Source organism: Panthera pardus, unplaced genomic scaffold, assembly GCF_024362965.1.
Source record: "Panthera pardus isolate Hobbes unplaced genomic scaffold, ASM2436296v1 HiC_scaffold_22, whole genome shotgun sequence".
Classification (NCBI taxonomy): domain Eukaryota; kingdom Metazoa; phylum Chordata; class Mammalia; order Carnivora; family Felidae; genus Panthera; species Panthera pardus.
The window spans coordinates 33,556,241-33,580,716 of NW_026526788.1; the positions used below are offsets into that span (position 1 = coordinate 33,556,241).

General features: G+C 38.0%; 2 protein-coding genes and 1 long non-coding RNA gene across 10 annotated transcripts in view; 1 reads left to right on the forward strand and 2 right to left on the reverse strand.

The window, feature by feature from the left end:
- LOC128779008 (uncharacterized) overlaps positions 1-24,476 on the forward strand; it is a 182,381-nt gene that overhangs the window by 38,131 nt on the left and 119,774 nt on the right. The window lies entirely within an intron of this gene.
- MSS51 (MSS51 mitochondrial translational activator) lies at positions 1,733-11,635 on the reverse strand. Of its 2 annotated transcripts, XM_019444551.2 has the most exons (7): positions 10,487-11,626; positions 5,995-6,238; positions 5,563-5,718; positions 4,407-4,531; positions 3,641-4,207; positions 3,208-3,301; positions 1,733-2,616 (listed from the first exon to the last, which is right to left on the reverse strand). In XM_019444551.2, exons 2-7 carry the CDS (start codon positions 6,213-6,215, stop codon positions 2,397-2,399), a joined length of 1,383 nt encoding a protein of 460 aa, XP_019300096.1. In that variant the 5' UTR covers positions 6,216-6,238; positions 10,487-11,626; the 3' UTR covers positions 1,733-2,396. The 2 variants fall into 2 exon arrangements, 1 of the variants encoding a protein (XP_019300096.1); XR_008424836.1 differs by lacking the exon at positions 1,733-2,616 and having other exon boundaries at positions 3,418-4,207; positions 10,487-11,635.
- PPP3CB (protein phosphatase 3 catalytic subunit beta) overlaps positions 13,825-24,476 on the reverse strand; it is a 58,504-nt gene continuing 47,852 nt past the window's right edge. For 2 of the 7 annotated variants that reach the window (XM_053909569.1, XM_053909571.1), the window contains 4 exons: positions 22,732-22,813; positions 21,658-21,755; positions 16,951-16,980; positions 13,825-15,440 (listed from right to left, as the gene is read on the reverse strand). In XM_053909569.1, the coding sequence (XP_053765544.1) occupies positions 15,262-15,440; positions 16,951-16,980; positions 21,658-21,755; positions 22,732-22,813 (389 nt within the window). In that variant the 3' untranslated portion in view covers positions 13,825-15,261. Of the gene's footprint in view, positions 15,441-16,950; positions 16,981-21,657; positions 21,756-22,731; positions 22,817-24,476 lie in introns of all 7 variants that reach the window. The other 5 variants (XM_053909568.1, XM_053909570.1, XM_053909572.1 and 2 more) reach the window with 3 other exon arrangements.

Genomic DNA, 24,476 nt, shown 5'->3' on the forward strand with positions numbered 1-24,476 from the left:
TGTATATATTCTTTGGAGAAATATTTATTTGGATCATTTGTCCATTTTTTTTTTTTTAATTTTTGAGGGAGGGGGAGAGAGAGAGAGAGAAAGAGAGAGAGGCAGGGGAGGGGCAGAAAGAGAGGGAGACTGAGGACCCAAAGCAGGCTCCACGCTGATAGCAGAGAGCCCAAAGCAGGGCTCAAACTCATGAACCGTGAGATCATGACCTGAGCCAAAGTCAGACATTTAACCCACTGAGCCACCTAGGTGCCCCTGCCCATTTTTTAATTGGGTTATTTGTTCTTTTATTGAGTTGTAACCTTTATATATATTCTGGATATTAGTCCATTATCAGATATATGATTTATGAATATTTTCTCCCATTCTTTACACTTTTTTTGATGGTGCCTTTTTCACTAGTTTTTAGTTTTAATAAAGTCCAATTTATCTATTTTTATTTTGGTCGGTTATACGTTTGGTGTCATATTTAAGAAACCATTGCCCAATCCAACTTCATTAAGATTTACCCCTATGTTTTTTTCTAAGAATTGTACAGTTTTAGTGATTTATATCTTTGATACAATTTGAGTTAATTTTTTTATGTTGTGTGTGTGTGGAGGGGGGCGTCCAACTTCATTCTTCTGCATGTGGAATCCAGTTGTTCCAGCACTGTCTGTTAAAAAGTCTGTTCTTTTCCCATTGGATTGTTTTGTCACTCTTGTCAAAAATCAACTGATCATAAATGTTAAGAATTTCTTGCTTCTCAATTCTATTTCATTGATCCATATATCTATCCTAGGCCAGTACTACACTGTCTTGATTACTATTGCTTTGTAGAATTTTGCAATTGGAATGTGTGAGTCTTCCAATTTTGTAAACATTTTCATTTAACTCTTAATGTAACTTAATACTAGGCATCATCCCAATTTTACAGATGAGGAAATTAAGGAAACTTAGAGAAGTTTAGCTTTCCCACAGACACAAACATATTTGGTAGTTGCTCCAGGATTCATACTCAGATCTATGTAAATCTAAAACTGACCAGTAAGCTATGCTCCTTCTATAATCTGGTCTCAATATACCTTCCAGACTAAATTTATACTAATCCCCCAATGTACCCTAAAATATCTCCTATTCTTTTCTGCTTAACTCTTATTCCTGTTGTTCCTTCCATCTGAAATGACCTGCCCTCCATTTGTTTAATAAAATTCTACTTCACAAGAGCTTCACTATTCACTTAGTGATCTCTCTTTTCACTCTATTACCTTAGGAGTACAGGCCTCTCTCATGGTTCTTATTCCATATCACATCTTATAATAGAGATTATCTATGTATATGTATTACTTCCCTTCCTAGGTTAAAAATAAGGTCCATCTCTCATTCACCTTTGTAACTCTCCAAAGCTGTAATGCAGTACCTTTCACACGGTAGGTACTAACTTCATACTGTGAATGAATATGTGAATTCTAATATTACCCCTCGCAGAGTGGGCAATAAGAATGTATATGCATGTGTTAGGGCTGGGGGTGGGAGGCTGAGGTCATGGCAAGGTCGTAGGAATGAATATTTAAGGAAAATCCTCATCTTGAGAATGATAAGAGAAGGATGGCATGAGATGGGAAGTGGCAGAGTAGCAGGCCCAGAGAGCTGGTGTTAACAACTCTTTTGGCAAAAGAGAAACCTCAAGTCTTGAGGTATTGTGAGTAGACAAGTAATACTTGCCAGTGAATAGGAAAAAGGATACAACAAGAAGCCCCAAACTGAGTTTATTATGGTATAGACTAGGTAATAACAAATAACTCCAGTACATTCAACTAAAGCCTGAGATACCCTGGGATATTTAAATATAACACCAAGCAAAAAGCTACTCTAGGGTGAGAAGAGCCCAATAGAAAAGAAGAAAATAAGATATTTATCTAGAAAAAGCCAGGAAATAGAACAACATACCAATCCTCACAACTTCTCCCACGTTCCCAACCGCTTCTCTGACTTGCCCATTCGTGTACCCCTTCAAGTCGTTAACACCTCTCCATTTTTTAGCCAAGATTTCTGGATAACAAGAAAGTCTTTTCCAAAAGAATAAGGTGCCATTCTTCTCCTTTACACCATCTGATTCAAGGTAAAACTTTCTCACAAAGGAAACTATTAGGAATTCTAGGCTGGAAAGACATACCAGGGCCTCTTGCCATGTATTAAATCTAGAATCCTGTCTCTAGAAGCTATTTATGGCTAACCTCTTAGAAATGAGTCACATCACACAGAACTCCCATTCAGCTGAGAATCTTTACCTGGACAAGTGAATGAGGTTTAGGACATAGTGGATTTCAAAGTCAGCAACAACCTGACATCAGCAGAGTAATTTCATTACAACCTCCCCATTTTCTAGAAATCCAGTCAGGATCTGGGTCAGCTATTTAAACTCCACCATCTACTTTTTCTTCCAGTTGCCTCCTATCCAACTGGCAGGAACTTCCAAGAAAGATGATATAATAGGCATTGCAGTATACTGGCTGCTTGTTGGGGTTGGAATAGGCCTGTTCAGGTTTGAGGGATGCAAAAGGGTTAGCTCCATAGGCGGTGATGTTTGTATCCAAGTCCACCAGAATCTGTAATGAGGCTGCCAATTCCTGATGGCTATGGGAGACAGATAAAAAAATAATAATAATAATAAAATGCTGTGCTAATTATGAGAAACATAGGAGAGAAATTTCTCAGAACTTGATGCTTCTGTACTCATTAATCCCCAAAATTACCTAAGGCTGGTTTAGGCGAGGGGATATCCCTTCCTACCAAATGTCTCACTAATCACCTGATTAACTAGCATAGGACTTGGTTCTAAGGGGATTAGAAAGCCAAGTGTGGAAAGGAAGAAAATCCTCACCAGAAGATAGAAGATGAGCAAAGGGGAGAGAAATGAGCTCATCTATATAAAGAGAGGTGTTGAGGGGCGCCTGGGTGGCTCAGTCAGTTAAGCATCTGACTTTCGCTCAGGTCATGATCTCACGGTTCGTGAATTCAAGCCCCACATCGGACTCTGTGCTGACAGCTCAGAGCTCAGAGCCTGGAGCCTGCTTCGGACTCTGTGTCTCCCTCTCTCTCTGCCCCCCCCCCCCCCACGCTCTGTCTCTCTCTCTGTGTCAAAAATGAATAATAAACATTAACAAAAATTTAAAGAGAGGTGTTGTGTGAGTCAGGGATATATCAAAAATAGGAGGAAGTTGAAACCTGTAAACAGTGATCAATGTAGGGATCTCATAATCACGAAGTAGCAAGAGGGTGGGCAGCCAGGCCTCCATTAAGTCTGGGGAAGCATGGAAACCTATGGAAAAAACAACAAAAATAGAAATGGATATAGAGAGGGGAAAGGCTGAAGTAGGGCCTAAGCAAGATACTTTTTTTTTTTTTTTTTTAAATTGTGTTCACCCTTCTCCTCACCTTGCTCACCTCCAATGCTCATTTACCATCATCATCTACCCCAGGTTCTTCAGTGGAAAATTCTGAACCCGGGCATAGCACAAATGGCTAATGATCAACCAAAGTTGTCATCATATTGTGTTTAACCTGACCAAATGAATGGGATTCCAAATATAGAAAATACAAGAGTCAGGATAAAAAATTCCCAGAAAAGCCACCCAGTATTCCCCTAAATGATTCTTACCTGGATGGAATGTCACCACCAAATCTGGATGGGCTATCCGCCCAGTCTCTACCTCCTCCTCCCAGAAGTCATGATAGAGGCCTCTATGGCCACTGAGCTGAACTGTGCCAGGTTCCAGGATGGGAGGTGAGGGGTTCTGTGTAAAGCCAGCAGATACGTCTATACCCACCATGATCACACGGAGGCCAAGGTGTCCAGGAAACATGTAGCCAAGCTCATCATAGTCCTCAGGGCGAGTGAGGAATGTCTCCACGTGGGAAGCACCAACCACATGCACTGTGCTTCCCCCAATCTTCCCAACATTTATCCCCAAGGCCCGAAGCCCAAGGCCCAGTGTCAAGGGTCGTGAGAGGGCATCTGTCAGCAGCCGCTTCAAAGAGCCCTGCAAGACATCTGGGTCTGGCCTTGGCCGTCCTACGCTGGCCCACAGGGTGGTCATGGCATGACTACCTAGCACAGCATCCAGTGTAGCATCTAGCTGTAAATGCCGCATAGAAAACCAGGTATCCCAGCTCTGTACAGTTTCAGCCAGGCATGGCCAAGGCCCTGAAGGTAGGACAAAAGCACCTGTAGGAAAGAAGAAATAAGAATGACATAATCCTTTCCTGGCTTCAATATTCTTTCCAAGTGTACTCTCCCAACTTGTGACCAGGAGTGCCCCACTCAGTTTCTCATTTTTTCCTTCTAACAACATGCTTTCATCTCTCTCTCCAAATACAACCAATTATGACCACTATGTCAGAGTTCTCCAACACTATCACTTCACCTGTGACTAGGAGCCATTCCATGAGACGGTCCACAGCTACAAGACGCAGCTCTTGACAAACCTTCCTGTGTGCTGGCCAGTCTGACCTCTGGCACTCTGGACCACAGTAATAGACATTTCTGCACCTGAAAGAATGAGCCCCAGAAACAGATGTTCCTATACCTCAAAGGTATGTCAGGGGAAGGGAACTGATATTCCTGCACCTAGGAAGAAAGATCACTGGATAAGGAAGGTAAGGAGAGGAGTGACAACTGATGCACTAAATTTGGAGATTATATTTGGGAGGGGAGGCATGAGAGGCTAGGAATGTAATTATTCTCTTGGGTTAGAGTGACACCTCAGTCTATATCTGGTACAACTCACTTTTTACATCACTTACAGAAAAAATAAATAACAGGAGTTTGCAGCTGCCCTATTATCACAGGTATGGCTCAACTCCCCAGAAGAGATAATGATCTTATACCTTGAGTACTGAAGAGGAGGGAGGTAAAGAAGATTATACAGTCGTCCCCCCTTATCCAAAGGGAATATGTTCCAAGATCCCCAATGGATACTGAACTCACGGATGACCTAAACCCTGTATATACTGTTTCCTCCTATACATACATACATACATACATACATATGTATCTGTGATAAAATTTATAAATTAGGCACAGTAAGAGATTAACAATAAGACAATTATAATATACTATAATGTTATATGAAAGTGGTCTCTCTCTCAAAAGATCTTACTGTATTGTACTCACCCTTCTTCTTGTGATAATGTGAGATGATAAAATGCCTACATGATGAGATGAAGTGAGATGAATGACATAAGCACTGCAACACAGCATTACACTACTATAGACTTTTTGACAATAGTCAGAGGAGGATCATCTGCTCCCAGACCATGGTTGACCATGGATAAGTGAAACCACAGAAAGCAAACTGCAGGTGGGGGGGAGGGGACTATTGTACCATAATCTGTCTGACCTCCCCATAATACCCAAAATAAGAAGGAGCCCAATCCTTTTCTAATCTTTCTGTGGCTTGGATCACACAAAATGAGTGGGCCTTAAGTTATTTTGAAAACTCTTAGACCTTTCCTCCTGCAAGGAAGTCTTAGAATAGGATCATTTCTGGATGACTCCCCATTTAGCCCCCAACGAGTCACCTTTTGCACTGCCGCAAGACCTTGGAGTCTGAAAGACCACTAGGGAGAGCTCTACAGTGAGCACAGAATCGGAATGTGTCCTCCATCTTCTGGAACATTTCTTGAGGGCATCGAAATCCAAAGCCTGATACAGAAGCACCCCCATCTAGCACCAACCTGCAGAAATGGCACGGTGAATAAGTGGCAATAGGAAAAAGAGTTATCTCCAAAATCTTTCATGACCTATACCTTGCCTCCAATATATTTCCATCTACTCCCACTATTTCTCACATAAGCAAATTATATTTCTTCTATACTAATAAAACTTACAAAAGTCAGGATGAGAGTCTCCCTCATTGTAAATGCCCCATATTCTCCAAGCTATACTCCCTCTTTGCCTTCTAAAATCACTTCTACTAGAGATATTATTCTTCCATAGAGCGAGTCACTCACTTGTATTCTTCATAGCTTTTCATGCTTAGCTTTTGAAGGATTAGCTGAGATAGGCCAGGAACATTATTTTCCAAGGAGAAGAAGCCAAGCGCATCAATGCTAGGGTCAGGTTTTGAGAGGGTCAGAGGCACAGGGGTCACAACTGTGGATGGGGTCACAACCATGGGAGCCACTGATGAAGGGGGTTTCTTGTGCCTTCGCTGCCGAGATCTTGGAGCCATGGCTGTCCACTGATACCTGGGGACTATACACAGAACAGATATGGAATGAAACTTTGCAAGTTGGTCACATATGATGTGTTTTCATATGTTTGACCTTTCACTTCTCATTCTAGTCTCTCAGACCTAGGTATCTGTAAGACTTATTTGGTATCTACTGATTATTGATCACCATAGGCGATTATAAAAAAACAGCAGGGAAATAATTATATATGAACATAATTATACATATATGTGTTACATATTAAGTTTTACATAAAATTTAAATACATATGTAAGGAAATGCACAGGAAAAGGTCTGGCAGGTCTCATGTGAAACCAATAACAGTGATTAACACTGAGGACAGAAAGAAGTAATGGGACAGGAACTGGGTTAATCAAAAGGAACTTTAGACCTATCTGTGATATTTGACTCTTGAATAGTTAGAATATATTTATATATTATTCATATAATCCTTTTAAAAAATCAAAAATCCTTTTAAAGTGAGCAATTATATGGCATGTCCTACATTCACATGGTTGTGCAACCACCACCTCTATCTAGTTCCAAAACATTTTCATCATCCCAAAAGAAAACCTCATAACCAGAGGTGCCTGGTGGCTCAGTTGGGTAAGTGTCTGACTCTTGATTTCAAAAAGAGAGAAAAAAAAATCAAAAGAGGGAAAAAAGCAAACAAAAGTTTTGGTTGTCCAAAACTACCAGCTAATTGGAGGATTAGTCAATTTCACTTAGTTGGGGAAATAAAACATTCATTTTAGAAAACCTACCATCACAGTTGTAAGCAATAGACCCAGAGGAAGAAATTAAACGCAACACAAAATCAGCATCACAATGCTAAGAGTTATATAGTCAAAGCAAGTTATAAAAAATTATGAAGAAAATTTCCTAAAGAGGCGAGTTTTCAAGTAGAACTGATCCCGCACCCACCCACTACCTAGCAGGAACTCTGTGATATTCTCCTTTCTTGGCTTGTCTTCTCCCATTCCTTCTACAACTGTTGAGTAAACAAAAGGAACTATATTGGGAAAAATAAAAACATGCATTCACTCAACAAATATTTATTGCTAAACATATATAATCACTCATAAAATAATGGAAACAAATATGAAAAATATACTCAACATCTAGATGTCCTGTAGAGGGATCAAATGTAAATCATAACATAAGGCAGTATATAAATACTGTAAGTGAAACTAAAGCACTAGTGGGAAATCAGAAGAGTCTCTTTAGTTGGTTAGCTGTAGGAAGACTTTGTAAAGCAGGTAGCAGTCAAAATAGACCATGAACGATGGTAATTCTTTGAATACATGAGATAAAAAAAGGAATTCTTAGCACAGAGAAGAGCATGAGCATAGAAATGTAGATGGGGGGGGGGGGGCGCCTGGGTGGCTCAGTCGGTTAAGCGTCCGACTTCGGCTCAGGTCACGATCTCGCGGTCCGTGAGTTTGAGCCCCACGTCGGGCTCTGGGCAGATGGCTCAGAGCCTGGAGCCTGTTTCCGATTCTGTGTCTCCCTCTCTCTCTGCCCCTCCCCCGTTCATGCTCTGTCTCTCTCTGTCTCAAAAATAAATAAGCGTTAAAAAAAAAAAAAAAAAAAGAAATGTAGATGGGAACACTCTAGAAATTAATGAAATAGAATGATTTGACTATAACAACATAAACATTAAGAACTAAAACTATAAAGTCTTAGAAGAACACAAAGGGAAAAGGTCATAATATGGATTTGGCAATTTCTTAGATATGACACCATAAAAAGAAATGAAGTACTGATAATATGCTACAATGTGGATGAACCTCAAAAGCATTATGCTAACTGAAAGAAGTCAAAAGGTCACGTTATATGATTTCATTTATATGAAATATCGAGGAAAGTTAAACCCACAGACAGAAATCAACTCCTGGTTGCCAGGGACTGGGTGGAAGAGGAATGGGGAATAACTGCTAAATGGTTATGGGGTTTCCTTTTTTTTTTTTTTTAAGTTTATTTATTTTGAAAAAGAGAGAGAGCATAAGAGAGCATAAGAGAGCATGCACTCAAGTAGGGGAGGGACAGAGAGAGGGAGAGAGAGAATCCCAAGCAGGCTCTGTCAGTGCAGAGCCCAACTTGGGGTTCGAACCCATGGAACTGTAAGGTCATGACCTGAGCCAAAATCAAGAGTCAGACACGTACCCAACTGAGCCACCAGGCACCCCTGGTTATGAGGTTTTCTTTTGGGATGATGAAAATGTTTTGGAACCAGATAGAGGTGGTGGTTGCACAACCATGTGAATGTAGGACATGCCATTTAATTGCTCACTTTAAAAGGATTAATTTATGTTGTGAATTTCATCTCAATTAAAAAATAAAAAAGAAAGGTACCTGTAGAGATTGAGAATCTAAATATTAACTTTCCAATTAACTGCCTCCAGGGACAGGGAAATGGCAGAGGATAAAAAGGCTGACAGTGGTTGGTTTTACTATGAATAAGGTAACTTTTAAAGTTCAAATCAGGGATCATGTTTTGTTACAAAAATAGTCTGACATTTAATCCTTCTGGACCAGATCTGTTAGGAAAAAAACTCTAGAATCATCATTCAGATGAAGTGTAGGTGGCAGAACAAACAAAAACCTCCCAGAATCATCCACTAAAATCTATTATCTGTACACCTGAAACTAACATAACATTGTAACTAACTGGAATTAAAATTGAAACTTAAAAAAAAGAAAAGCTATTACCTTATGACACGGCTTTTTGCAAACTGCTGTCCTCAGTTAATGAGGGAACTAATTTGTATTTTCTTTTGTACTTTCTTTCCCCTCCTTTCATTCCACCTGTGTAATCTCTCCCCTCATACCACAGATAAATGGATGTTTTCAGAGTCCAAAGAACAGATAGCTAAGCTCATCTGCATTCTACATTCTCACTAATACAGAAGAAATTAGACCTGAAGGTGGTAGATTATTTTAAGATTTAAGGGTCCCTTTACTAAAGGATGCCTTCACACCTGAGTACCCCATTTCCAACAAGTGACCTGAATCTTCCCTCCACTTTTAATCACCACACATTCTCATCACATTTCCAGAATCATTGCAACTTTAGAAGCATTCATCTGCTCTACCTACCCAGCCTCCTCAGGCAAGAAAACACCTTCTTGAACCTTGAAAGAACGGATTCATCTTTTCTTTACAGGTATGGAGAAAAATTATCTTTGTTCTGATATAAGTCAAGGGTCTTAAATCCCAGGATTAATAAATATATATTCCTGATGTTCAACTAAAAGTCTTCTGCAATGGAAGCCAATTAAGACAAGAAATGTATTGCCTCACTTATCTGCCTTTCCAAAGAGGTCCTTCTTGAAAGGAAGACTAACTCTTGGCTCTCTAGAAGTTGGCTGAACTCACTGGGAAGTGAAGGAATCACAGTTTGAGGAGGAGTGGGGCGATGAAATCCCTGAGAGTTTCCTCTATGTCTAGAATGGGCTCATGATACAAACTAACTAAATTTCTGGCAGGAAGGTAAGAAGGTGGGAATGAGAAGCCAGGTCCTTGCATTTGCATCTACATGAAGCTCATGTCTGAGTTTGTGTACCCCAGGCCCAGACACAGCTTCCTTGGTTCTAACTTTTCTGCACAGAGTCCCAGGATCCTCCAAGTTTGAGGGGAGGGACGGGACTGAGAGAAACAAAGGCAAAAAAACATAGAGGACAAGGGAGAAGTTGGAAAGAATTACATACAATGAGCTTTCAGAATTTTCTAGAGATCAGAGTCTATGTCACCTAGCAAGGAATCACCTTTTTTCTAGCTGCCCCCAGTGGCTTGGGCTCTAATTTATTCTCCATATATAAAAGAGAAAACACCAACACCAAGGACTAAAAAGGAGACATGAACTGGACGGTCTAGAAAAACTATTATCCTTCATCTCCAAATTCCCTAAATATTAGCCTATTCCCAGACCAGGTCTCCCATCCTTCTCCCTCACCACCAAAAGCCTCAAGTTTCACCTACCACAGTATCTTCTCGCTATCTCCAGACCAGGAAGACCTATGTAATTTTCTGTAATTCACCAGCAAACACAAAACATCTTTGGGGAGGCAGGGAAAGGGGAGAGTGATGCTAGTCATTGGGGATCCTCAAAAGGAGTTAGGAAAGAGAAAGCGAAAAGGAGGAATCCATTAGGAACACAATTATTAAGCACATTCAGATGCTTAATCAGTGCTAACACTCCTTGGGGTGATAAATGTTTTACTCAACTATAAACTAAGCAAGCAGATGATTTGAAGGGAAAGGAACTTACCCTGCTAAGCCCTAGGCTTCCTTCCTTCTCTCTTTCTTCCAAGTGAAGTGAATGCTTGATCTCCTCAGATCTAAGCTGTGGCTGACTTGCAGCTGTCCCTTCGTATCACTTTCCTTTGCAAACTGCTGAAATGCTGCGTCTCTGTGATTAGGTATACCCTGCCAACCAGACAGACAACACTGAATTCTCCCTAACGAGGCAAGGAGGGACCTGGCCCCCTGCCCATGGACTTCTCTCTTTCTGATCTTCCTTGTCTGCCAAGATGGTTCAGTATTTATTCTGTCAACACACCCAAACTCACCAAAGGCCAGTCAGGCTAAGGAAAGATGAAACCTACTGCTTCTTTAACCTCTCTTACTAAGGCAGCATTTATGCTCTTAGTCCACAGTGGCAGAAAAACAAACAAACAATAACAAACAAAAAACACCTAGGATTAGTTCAGAAGTCATTAGTTGGTTGGAAAGGGAGGCACTAGCTCAGAGCAGTGGGAACTCCTAGAGTTCTGGATGTTAATCCAGACCCAGGAAGAGTTACCCCAAGCCCAAAGTCCCTTTTAGCCTAACACTGCTCAAACACAATGATTAATATACTTAATTTGTATATTAAGTACAAATGTAATACCCAAGAAAGAAGAACAGAAATGGTCATTTAATGGTATAGAAGAAAATCAATTGTAGGGGAAACAAAATTAATTTGTAAAATTCACTTTCTCTGAAAGGAAAGCAAGGTACTTTCTGAGTGAATGTCATATCAGGCACACTCCATTTATTTCAAAAGAGTGAATAAGAAGAGGAATAAAATAAGCAAAATCAAAATATTACTAAAAATGCATTCTACTTCTAGGAACAGAAAATATAAAAGAATCAATTCAAACATCTTCTCATTCCTTCCTATAATGAATACTGATCCAAGGGATTTAATTATGCATTCCTAGCTCCTTTTCACTTACCAAGCTCCAGAGTCTATCGTAAGTTATTAGGACAATGGTCCTATATGACTGCAAGACCTAACTTTCTGCTTATATCTGGCCCCAGCTATATGTCACTTACCTGCCTCTGTGATCATCAAACTGGGGAACAGAACAACTTGCAGGAAGGTCCTGGAATGTGGTAAATCAAAAATCTATACATGAACAGATGCAGAGAATGGATTCCTTAAAAAAATTTTTTTTTAACTTTATTTTTGAGAAACAGACAGCACAAGTAGGGGAAGGGCAGAGACAGACCAGGGAGACAGAATCTGAAGCAGGCTCCAGGCTCTGAACTGTTAGCACAGAGCCCGATGTGGGGCTTGAACCCACGAACCATGAGATCATGACCAGAGCCAAGCTGGACGCTCAACCGACTGAGCCACCCAGACACCCTGAAAATGGATTCTTAAGGAACTCCAGACTATAGGAAGCAAACTAAAAGCAGGTAAGGTGGAAGAAAAGTGTTAAGGATGCAATTACATGACATTATTCAGAACAGCCGTGGACAAAAGAAAATCAGTTGCAATAGGCAAAAATCCTGAGTAAAATGGGAGTAATTCATTTTAAGCAAATGTTTCAGGTCTATTTCAAATCAACTGGCAGAACATTTAAAGGTTATGAGTTCTGTTAATATTAGCTGAACAACAGAAGGCACGAGAAGTGAGAGGTGGTCTTTTCTTTTAATTTTTTTAATATTTATTTTTGAGAGAGAGAGAGAGAGAGACAGAGAGAGACAGAGACAGAGTGTGAGCAGAGAGAGAGGGAGATACAGAATCCGAGGCAGGTTCCAGGCTCTGAGCTGTCAGCAACAGAGTCCCACGTGGGGCTCGAACTCACAAAACATGAGATCATGACCTGAGCCAAAGTTGGACGCTTAACCAAGCCACCCAGGCACCCTGAGAGATGGTCTTTTCTAACTCAGGAGTGTCATCTTTGACTATAAAGGAATATAAAATAAAGAAAAAACTGATATTGAATATTAATTTATATTTTACCATCATAGCTACTAGCTCTGGCAGACATTTAAATTTACAATTTAGAAAGATCTGAACTTTTCAGTTTGCTTTCATCATGAATTACATTTATTTTTTTATTTATTTTTATTTTATGATAGAAAGTGGAGGGAAAGGCAGAGACAGAGGAAAGGAGAGAGAATCACAAGCAGGCTCCACACTGTCAGCACAGAGCCCACTGCGTAGCTCAAACTCACAAACCATGACATCGTGATCTGAGCCAAAGTTGGAGGCTTAACTGACTGAGATACCCAGTGCCCCATGAGTTACATTTTTTAAAAAGCCTTAAAAATGCTTTCATGGTTCACTGTGAAACCTTAAAAAATACTTCTATGGTTCATAGTTCTGAAGAAAGACTAGAAAGAGGTTCCTATTCAACAGGTACAAAGTGGTAGGTGAGGCACTGGGTGATTTTTCTACCACTCTTAACATATACCACTTTTTCTGAATTTTGTTCCTTTCTCTTACTTTCTTCCTCTTTTTAATTTTTACTATCAACCCATAATTCTAGTTTGCTAATGATGTTTTACGTTTACCCATGATTCCCCCCAGTGATGAATCTAAGGGCGGAGTTCCTGGTACCTGATATTCTAGTTAAGCTCTTAATTTAGAGATGCACAGTTTTCATAAAAACAGTAACATCAAGAAGAACCTTTAAGGTATGCAGTGCATAGCAACTTTAAGGGTAGCTCATGGACTGGTATGTGTGTTAAGTTGATAATACAGCAACTAGAAGCTGTAATAATCATCAATTTCAGTTCTGTTTGTTACCTGAAATTAGGCAAGTATACACACTTCAATTTAAATTAATGCTTTCTAATGTGTATCATATTTATTGTTGAAAACTGTAATAAGGTTACCATATGATTACATTATAAAATGTTGAGCAATATCCTAATTTCCCTCAATTTGCAAAATTCCATACTATTTTGATTATGGCAAAGAAGGAATATGATGGCAAGAAAATGCAGTATCATGAATATCCTTTTTCTTACTGTTAAAATACCCAATAAGTTCCCAATACAACTGTAACAAAATTCTAGATAATAACATTTTCTTTCAATGAAAAGTCAAGTGAAATAGTGATTTTAAATATTAGATTTAGAAGGCCTATAATAGGCACCCAAAGTCCTCTAGTGCTCAATTACTAATGCTCATGTAAGACAAATGTAACCAAAGTTAAAAAAAAAAAAAAGCAAAATTTATGAAGATAAGAATTTAATTCATCAAATTATCATGAACTATCCACGAGATAATCTTCTCTGAAGGCTATATACCAGTTCTGTTAACAGAATTTTCTGATTTGCACGAGGTCAAATCAGACTACATCTTCCAAATAAAACCCAACACAGAGATAGGAGCAGCGGCCCATGCATGGAATTTATTGTGTGCTACTGTTTATAAAATACTCGAATAGTCCTGCACATGCATAATATTTCCAACTTAGACAGGAGACCATACAGGGTGCACTTTCTGGCAAACAAAACAATAGATGGTTCCGCTGCCTGGAGCTCTGAGTTGTATTCCAGGGCATGAGGGAAGCAGGCCACCAAAGTAAAGGGAAATATCAAACTACAGTGGCAATCAATACAGGTCAATAATTGTGAAAAATTAGCACATGGTTCCATTTAGTTTAACCAAGCAGTTCTGTAACTATCAAAGGAAAATGTTCAACATGCAATCTTGACTTTTATGCTTCCACTAACATCTGAATGATTGAACAGAACCATTGCTTCTATGCTGCATTGCTTAATCAAAAACACTTCCAGAACATTTTTAAAATTTCCTTTGCATCAAAACATAAAAATGATAGAAAGCCAGCAGCAAATCACCCTGGTGGCTATTTAAGCAACTTGAGTACTCACAATAAACTAAAATTTCTCATAACATCTAGGTAACCTATACATGTCGTACCTGTACATCATAGGTCTATATATTAAATATTTGCAAAATGAAAACATGCATACACAAAATACGTCAAGTTTTACAGACATGATTTGAAGTAAAATTTACGTTGACAATGTACAAACTTCTTTTAAAGTACCTTAAATGAGTAATTCTGTAATTCTTCATAATTTTGAAATTTAGAGGTTTTCTTAAATCTCTGGGGTGTAAATTTCAAAAGATCTGGGCAAAAAAGATTCTAAATTAGTTTTTGGATTTGTGTTCAAGTAAGAGAGTCTGCCTAGAAATAGGTTATGCATTCATAATTGAAAAATACCAAGACTATATTACAGAATTAGCCACATTTAAGAACTATAGACCTGAGGTCAGCATTTTGTTTAAATGCCAACTGGGTTTCTCAGCATTTTGCCCATAATTCAAAATACAGCTTAGCAACCTCAGAAATGTATTTTAAGACCATGCTAATTCATCCTTTAAAGACATTTCATGAGAAAAAAAAGTCCACATTAGCTCTTAGGATTGCATTTGAAGTCATGGTTAAAAAACAAAATCTAATTCTACTGAGGGGAAAAGAAATCTCATTTGTAAACTTAAATGTGTGAACCACAAGCATAAATGGAGGTGTAGTTGCCCTCCACTGGAAATTGCCCCAAGCCCCTTGCTCACTGCTCTCCACCTTGGCAGCGATGACCCAATCTTATCAGATAGTACAGCATGTCCCAGGGCCCTCAAGCCTCCATCCAGGAAGGGGGCTGGGGTCTCAAAAGCACAATGGTTTCTCCAGAGGGACTGTGACATTTACAGTCAGCTTGGCCGACCCCTCCAGATCCTGGGGGTGATCTGTCCATTTGGGGCCCGAGATGTGAGAGTCCCTGGGAAGCCGTGGGTCACTGGGCACTATGGTTGCCAGTCCCGTGGTTCTCAGTGGCATGTGCGGTGTTCAGAGAATTGAAACCATCTTGCTGTACAGCATCTTTCCGGGGTGGCATTCTCTCATTGATCCTATCCAAACCCTTTGCCTCTTCAAAACTGCAGATTCTATGTGGTGGAGAGAATCCTCGTATTGCTTAACAAAATGCAAATTTGATAAGTCAGTAATTGAAAAACATTTCTGAGATTTCAAAAACATAATTAATGATTTTTAAGAAGAAAGAAATTAGCTGTATGTAGCAACATTTAAGTCTTACTTTAACTGAATCTTATCCCCATTCCAGACTTCCCCTTAAAATGTGAAATGTTTAAACCTGAATATAAACATGATCGCTTCATAGTGTTAGCATAGCCTTTATAAAAGAACGCACAAAAGTAACTCTCCTCTGACCCCAAAATTAACAAACAGGCAATGGTCTCAGGGTCTCAGTCTGACTTCTATTATACCAATTATCTCCTACCTCAGACCCTAAAATCACCAGTGACTATCACAGTAAGGCAGCAACAAGAGTAGGGGCAAGTGAGGAGGCTAAACAAGGTTATCCTTGACATACAAATCTGTACCAAGAGCTTGGGAGGAGAAAGAGGTAAGTAAAGTTAAGTTAAAATTTAGCAGATCAGAACTATCTTGGAGGTCAAGGTATCATCACCCCATCACCACCAGAATGAAATGAAAAAGGTGGGAAATGCCTCCAGGAGTTAGGTCTGTGTTTGGCTGATAGCAAAAAGTATTCATAGTTTCAGATTTCAGGAAATGTTTTCCTTAATTCAATGCATGTTCAATGCATTATTTCCATAATTCACTGCATGTTCTTTGGAAACCCAAATCAAAGTAAATAGCAATCCTCCTCCAATTGTTGTAATTTCTCATTTACTTCATCTGGAATGATGCATTTTCCACTATTAAAATGTGCATACAAAAGATTTCCATACCACTGGTTATAATCTGGTTGTTTTAACATGTGCAATCTTTGGAATTCTGAGTCTGTGCAAGTGAACCAAATAAATGGTTGGGCAGTAAAGCATTAAATAATGTGTAACATCAAACCAACATATGATGTACATGAGTATAATATTATCAGCAAACACTAGGCCAAACAGCAAAAAAAAAAATAAATAAATAAATAAATAAATAAATAAATAAATATAAATAAAAATCATAGTGACAGCTCCTGCAGTCTCAGGTAAATTACTGAAAATGAGTAAAAACTAACTCAAACCTATACCTAGAGGGGGTTTCACTTAGGAAAAAAATGATCTGAATAGCACAGAATCATGCAAAATGTGGAACAGAGCTTTCTTTGCAACCTCAAATGCTACAATATTATAGCATAACATGCTGCACTCTAAAGAATTCAGGAACAAGTCAATGCTGGTTGCACAATATACTAGAAAAGGGAAAAACCAGATTGTCACTGTGGAAATTGGTCCTTGTGATTTAAAAAAAAAAAAAAAACAAAAAAAACCCACACACACAAAGAAAAGAAAAAAAAAAAAAGAGGAATGTGACTATCAAACTCAATGAGTCAGTGAGTCTGATTCACCTTGGGCTGTGTAAACTAGGAGTAAAACACACCCACAGGACATTCTCTGATGCCCACCCACACACCACAGATCTCTGCCCAGCGCAAGGACTCTGATCGTACCTTTTTCAGCCTCAATAGCCTCAACTGTGGCTGTACAGAAGTGAGCAGAGGCATGCAAAATGAATGAGAGAGATGAGAAGGGTCATATTGTACAGCAGAAAAGGCAATGATCACTTAAAATATCACAGTATCCCATACTACATCATCATTTACAATTTAACATAAATAGTATCCACATTAGAGAGCCCATCCAATCCCCCAATTCCTGACACAGCACAGTTTACACACAGCACTATGACAACATCGCTCAGAGCACAGAACACATAGACCTAATGCAAACACAGACACCTCAGCACCCATGCAGATGCACTCCAGTATTAATTACCTATCATGAATTCAGTATTTTGATAGCCTTAGAATTTTTCAACATGTTTATTATATCACATCCATCACAATCACAAGGAAATTCTCTAAGGTGAAATTATGATGGTTGAATTGTAGCAGAAGAGCAAAGAGAAGATTCCTTTTTTTCATCTAACTGAAATAATACTCATTATCTGTTATTCCATAAGATATAAACTAGAAGGGGTCAGTAATGCTTTTCCTGTTGCTTCTAATTCATAAGGCATTGCAAAAGTCAGTATGGATACAATGAAACTTAAGGAAAGTAAACTTGGTGAATTGCTCTTGGTAGACTAGTTCTGTAGCTCTGTTGTTTGTGGGTAACCTAAAAGGACCCCTCTTATCTACTAGGAACTTCCTTTCTATTCTAACATTGATTAGTGTCCCAAACATCCACAGATACTAACGTCTACAGCCTTTACAAAAAAAAAAAAAAAAAAAAAAAAAAAAAAAAAAGCTTATGTTCAGTTTGTCATGAACTCAAATTTGCCTCTGGTACTAACAGCACGCATTTGCAAATGAAGATGGAAAGGCCAACAAACATCTTTTCAAGCCCATCTACCAACTAGAGATGACTCAAGATAGAACTGAGGTCTTTCAGGCAGTAAGTCCTGTATGATATGGACATACACATAGGTCATATAAATGAGAAATGCATTCTTAGTATAGCTGGTCTCTAGCCCATTTAGAGAATTTCAATATTATTTAGTCACACATTTTGTAGTCAAACATTCTTTTGGCTCATCTCTGGGTTCAAAGTGTATAGAACATTCACATTGAGGACCAGGATCAAAGACTGCAGAGGACAATACTGACTGACAACATTGCAAATTCTCCACTTCACTCAAAGTGCACACACTCAGAATATTTATAACAATAATACCCCATCCTTTCTATTTTGCTTCTTCTACAACAAGGCCAATTTGATTTAGAAATACTAAACGTTGTCCAAAGCAGTTATTAATGTGAAAGAAAACTGATGAATCTAAGGAATTAAAGTAGACTAAATTAGGAAAGTTTGTTGATCTTAACAAGATACTAAAGTGAACTGGGGGGGGGGGGGGACCCAAAAGAAGTAGGTTGCACACTGAATTAAAAAAAAATTTAATTTTCCTTAACTGTTAAACTATATTACAAATCCAAGCAGACAAACTTATTGTATACCAACTATACAAATAACCACTTAAAAAATCTAGCTCTGTACATATGGAGTATACTCTTGGAATTTTCCCAGACAGAAAACTGGGATAAATGACCCACCTCTATTTGATCAGCCCTGCAACTTCTATTCTTCAAAATATGGACTATTTTCTTTATAATTTAGGCATTGAATGAGAAAAAAATAAAATGCCTATCAGAATATGTGTTATATATGGTAACAAATTAAAAATAAAACCTGATATCACTGTAAGAATTAGTATCTAATTGAGCGTATCAGTAGTCCAAAAGTCGATTAATAAATTTTTCAAATTATGAAATGTAACAACATACTTCTGAAATCATTCTATAGGCTTTAATTTTATATATAAAAGCATGTTCTAGGTCAAATTATATTTTCTGCTCTTTCCAGAAGCTCCTAAATGCTCCTAATCCTTTTGAAGATACAAAACATATATCACACTCAAAACTGCTTGAATGTTTACAACTGAAAAAAAGCCACTTGAAGCTTAATAATTAAGCTGGAAAGAAAGAGATCTGATAATTGCAAAATTCTATCTGAATGGCACAATTTTTCCTCTATTTGTTTTCAGTTTTATAAGGCCTCTTGACATGACCTTAGTAGGTTTGAGGATAGTGCTGTCACAAACTGTGTTCCTCAATACTACACAGGATAAATAATTAAGAGGACTTTGGCATTACTAAAATAGAGATGGTTACATATTTTCCCATATAGGTCGTGGTGAAGACAGCATTATAGGGCTAGCTTCCAATCAAATTTCCATGAAGAAAACAGACATAAAATATACCAATTCCTACTCCAAAAGAGTTGTGTAGTTTGTAAAAACACTCAAATATCATAAAGTTACTGAGAAGGCAATAGGACTTATTCCCTGACAACAGGACTGAGGTATTAGAATTTTAAAACTTTTTTTGCAATACTTAACTTTCAGTTATTCATATCAGGGAACATGTCTACTAAAATATCAGGAAAAAATTTTAAAACACACAGATGCAGCTTCTGTATGAGTTTTATTATGTACTTAAAAATGGGTTAATATTATTATAGTAGGGAAATCACCCCACACTATCAAGAGCCATCACTGGTACAGCTGGGGAGCTATCTAGTTTCCCAAATTAGACCCCTTAAACTCAGCATTGTCTTGTAACTCACTCTCCACTGGGAATACAGTCCCTTCGGTAAAGCTGTCTTTCAAACCTTCCCTGAAGTTGGGGTGAGTTCAAAGTTGGAAGACTGAGCTTCAGGCTGCATGCAAATTAAAAATGCATAGAAATGCTGAGCTGCCAACAAAGCAAGTACTAATTGTGAAATCGGAAAGGTTTGCTATAAATACAATGCAAAAGTAATAATATATCCAAGGATAATGGAGAGATGACTGTAGTGTATATTTATTAAAGTATGAAGCCTTTCAGTTTTCCTTTTATGAACAAAAAGGAGAAAAGGTATACCATTTTTCAAGCCATTAAAGTTTATCCTCTTCTATTAACACTTTTCCTAGTTTTATTGAATGTTTAAGATCTTAGTTTTAGTGAAATTCTTTTTAGCTCATGTTGCTAATGTCTACAATATAGTAAGAGTGGAGTAAGGAATATAAAGAAAATCAAAGCAGTTTTTCTTTTAATAAAAAAGGAAACCTCATTCAGAATGTAAATTTGAAACTATAATTTTAAAACCTAGCTGTACTTCTCACATATACCAGTGGTGGTAGCAGACAACACAATAACATATAAAATAGAACATGTAATAGGCTACAAGTAGGAATTATTTGTCTATAGGAAAATTTATTTATTTGGCACTTATTATGAGACTGAGTGAAATGAAACTGTGAAAAGTCAACCTAACTTAAATTTATTCAAAAATTTGAATTATTTTATTTATTTTGTTTGTTTGTTTAAAAAAACTCACTAATTACGACACCAGAAAGAAAGTTATCCGTGACTAAGGAAAACATCAGATCTGTTGCTGCCTGTTTGAATAGAGCAATGTCCCTTGGAGGGCTGTCAAAAGTGGCTACAATAAAACATAAATTAAGACTTTCCATATCACATTTTTTGCCTTCCAACCACAAGGGAAAGAAATCTAGACTTTGAGTTATTGTGTATACGCTAAAACATTCACATCACTCTCTTCTATTTAATATGTAACGGGCTTTCAAAAAGTTAACCCAGTATTTACACAAATATTTACGCCAAAAAAAGTAAGTTTTTTTTAAATATAAAATATTCAATGAGCCAGATTACAGGAATGCTTTACGTATAATTCTTTTTATTTTCATGCAAAATAAAGGCACACTTAATAACACCCTTTCAATTTTGACTTACAGGATTTAAATTCAACCCCTTATAACAATGACTTAATATCTAATGTTACATTCATGTTCAGAATGCACAAAGTACAGCAACAAATGCAGCAAACCTCAAAACAAGGTGCTACAGAGTTGCTTCTACATCAAAAGACAGACAAGCGTCTGATAGAGTAATTTAATTTAACATACTTTTACAGACATACAGCTAACCTAAAGAAAGACAGACAGATTTAGGAAAGCAGCTACATCTGCAGAGGAAGAAAACAGCATGTTACAGACAGTCAATTATACATAGAACATTTGACAAACACCACAGAAAACAAACTTTGGCATTATTCACCAGGGTACAAAACCTTGCACAAATCTTTTGGCAAGTGAAGTGCATAAGTAATGTTCTGGGGCCCAAGCAGACTGTTAATTCTAAAATTAAGTATCTGAAAATATAAGCATAGTCTAATACAATTACATAAATTAAAAAAATAAAAAATAAGAAACTTGGAATTACATTTCCATTTTAGTAATATGGATATCCTTGATTCACATTCAGAAACTGGGGCTCTTAAAAGAAAAGAGTGCATTAGACAAACAAAAATAAAGATTTTAACCATTATGATATGAGCTGCTCCCATATCATTTCATTAAAAGCTGAGAGACTGACCATTATTTTCAATTGAAAGGAATACCCATTCTATCAATGTTCTGCCTTGGTCAGGTTATTAACCAGACACTGCCTATCATATAGTATTCTGCCTGTGTCAGCTGCTGAGACAGGAACTAAAAAGCAGAAGGAATTCCCTGCATGCATTATGTGTATTGTTAGCAAAAGAGTGAGGTGTGCCCCAGTCCATCTGAGGCACAGCAAGTTGCATAACATCATTACCACTTTGCAGGGTCTGTCGTCCTCCAGCCAACACTCCACTAGGCAACATCCCTGTGGGAGTCAGGCCCTTGAGTGTCAGCACGCTTTCACTCTCCTCCCTATTGCAAAGAGATATAACAAACATCAGAGACTTCCAACAAGTACTTAGTTCAGAAGATGAGATGGGGCCCAGAGGTAGGCCATGTATGTAATTTATGACATTCATTGTTGTTACCATATTTTCCTCAATTCCAAGATAAGACATTTTTCTATATTTTAAATGTATGCCTTACAACTAACACATATATTGTTTTTCCTGAAAAGCCTTATTAAATATATAATGAGATTAATCATCAATGAGAATCAAGCAATTGAGAAAATATGGTATTTCATATGCTGTAAAGTCCAAATGTCAGATATAACGAGTTTTGCAAACAAATTTTTAAGGACTGACCCATTATGTGTACCCTTAAACCTGAATTAACCCTAGGAAAACAGCTTGTGGCTCCAGCAAAGGGGACTTCCTGTATGGATAAGCAAGTTCATCAGGAATACTCTAAAAAGTACCCCCTCCTGGGGCACCTGGGTGGCTCAGTTGATTAAGCGTCCAACTTCAGTTCAGGTCATGATCTCACTGCTCGTGGGTTCGAGCCCCGCGTCAAGCTCTGTGCTGACATATCAGAGCCTGGAGCCTGCTTCAGATTCTGTGCCTCTGTCTCTCTCTCTGCCCCTCCTCCGCTTGTGCTGTCTCTCTCTCTCTCTCTCTCAAAATAAATAAACATTAAAAAAAAATTTTTTTTAAATAAAAAGTACCCCCTCCTTCTTATCCTGCTCTAATTTTTAAGGTGTAGAACCAGTACTTTCATCACAGAAGGGCAACACATACCATAAGTGAGCAAAAATAATCACAAGGGTCAAAACCCCTAGTTTCAAAAGGACTTGTGTTCCCTTCTTCACCATGTAAATGTACAACTAACTTCTTTATAGGAAGAATGCTACTATGTTGCTTTTAGGTGTCAAACAGGACACTGCTTACAGCAAAGTACAATAAAAGGAATTTCTGTAAAACAAATAATCAGGAAAATGTATCATTACCTGAGAACAGAGAAGACCCTTGCCATCTTGCCAATTGCTCGAATTTTGTTTCTTATGATTTCTTTCCGGGCTGCAGCTGAACCTACTTTCAATGGAATAAATAGAAAAAAGGACTCAAGTTTAGGGCAACCACACTTGCACCATTCTATCACTACCCTATACCAGGCTCATCTTAACCAACACCAAACCCTCTGCCCACCAGCTCACATGAAGGAGACTTAATGAACTCATGCCAAAAAGCTTCTTACTCCTTCACTGTTTAGCTCAGCACTGGTCTAAGACTGGGGTTTGATACAGATACAAATGAAAAGTAATCCACAAACATTATGACTCTCACGCTACTGCTAATCAGTAAAACAGCAATGGGAAAGAAACTAGAACCCAACCTGTATCACAAACCAGAGAACAAAAATAATGCTAACAATCCTATCGTCTTTAATTCTCATGAGAGCCTATGGCATGCAGACTAACAGACAAGAGTTGGTAATAACTCTGTATAGTCTTCTATTTAACTATTATAAAAGCCTCTGACATGCAGGCAGGAAATATCCCATCTTACTATGATAAAGTAAGTTCCTTGCTCTAAGTGGTTTAAAAACAATGGTATACAATAACTACTGTGCAGATGGCACTGAACTAAGGTTCATACTAATATTTCAACAATAATGCACATCTTAACCTCATGGACTAGACGTCCTCAAAGTCATGCAAATATATACAAGCTCTTATATCCCTAGGTGAGTATGACACAAGGAGAGTGAACAAGAAAAGATTCCCTAAAAAACATGGCTAAAGGATCACTAATGTTACCTCTATAAAGGGTTGGCTGTACTGCCTATCACTGGTACAGAAGAGAATATACCAAAATAACTTGATCTTTGGCTGAAGAAAAACTCAAAATTGTATCTTCCTTCCCTTGGCCTCCAGAAAGAACAACAATCTCAGTCCTGTTATCTCATATATAGCAACTAGAATCACTCTGGACCCAAGAGTGTGGTTCCTTAGAGCTGTGCTTCAACATGATGAAAACACACATATGGAAGCACCATGGTTGAGGAGAAAGTTAAGGAAAGGCTAAAGAGACTAGACTAAAAGGGGCCATAGGTACACAGAGGTCTGAACAACCATAAGTCTTCTGGGCTAGAGCATCTCATTTAAAATTCAAGCAGCCCACAAATACCATATAATTAAAAACTAAGATGATGACTGGACCCTACCACAAGGAAACAGAAAAGAAATCTAATTTCAAAGACGAAAACAAAAGACATATTTTAAAGAAAACAGGCTCCATGACCATGTTTATGATGCTCTAAAGGGTAATATTATGAGCAATGAAGCTACAGTTTTTACAAATACAAAACTGTGTAGGTACCATGGTATTACACAGTGTTTTTAAGATGCCAAAATACTACTAAAAATCTCAGAATCATAGAACATTAGAATTTCAAGAGACATTAGGGATATATTGCAAAGTTTAATCTCATTTTCTAGACAAAGAAACTAAATTTATTAAATGTCTTGTCCAAGGACATAAGGGAAGTCTGATCTCTTTGAATGAATTAACACAAACATTTTGTTTTAAAATGGACAGAATTTTAAAAACAGCTAGACTGGGGGAGAGGAGTATGAGGATGGGAGAGGATGGCTGCAATGAGGCACATTCATATTTTCAGCCTTAATTTATATACATATAAAACTGAATGATATGTAAACTATACTGATTTCAAATTTTAAAAAGTCACTGG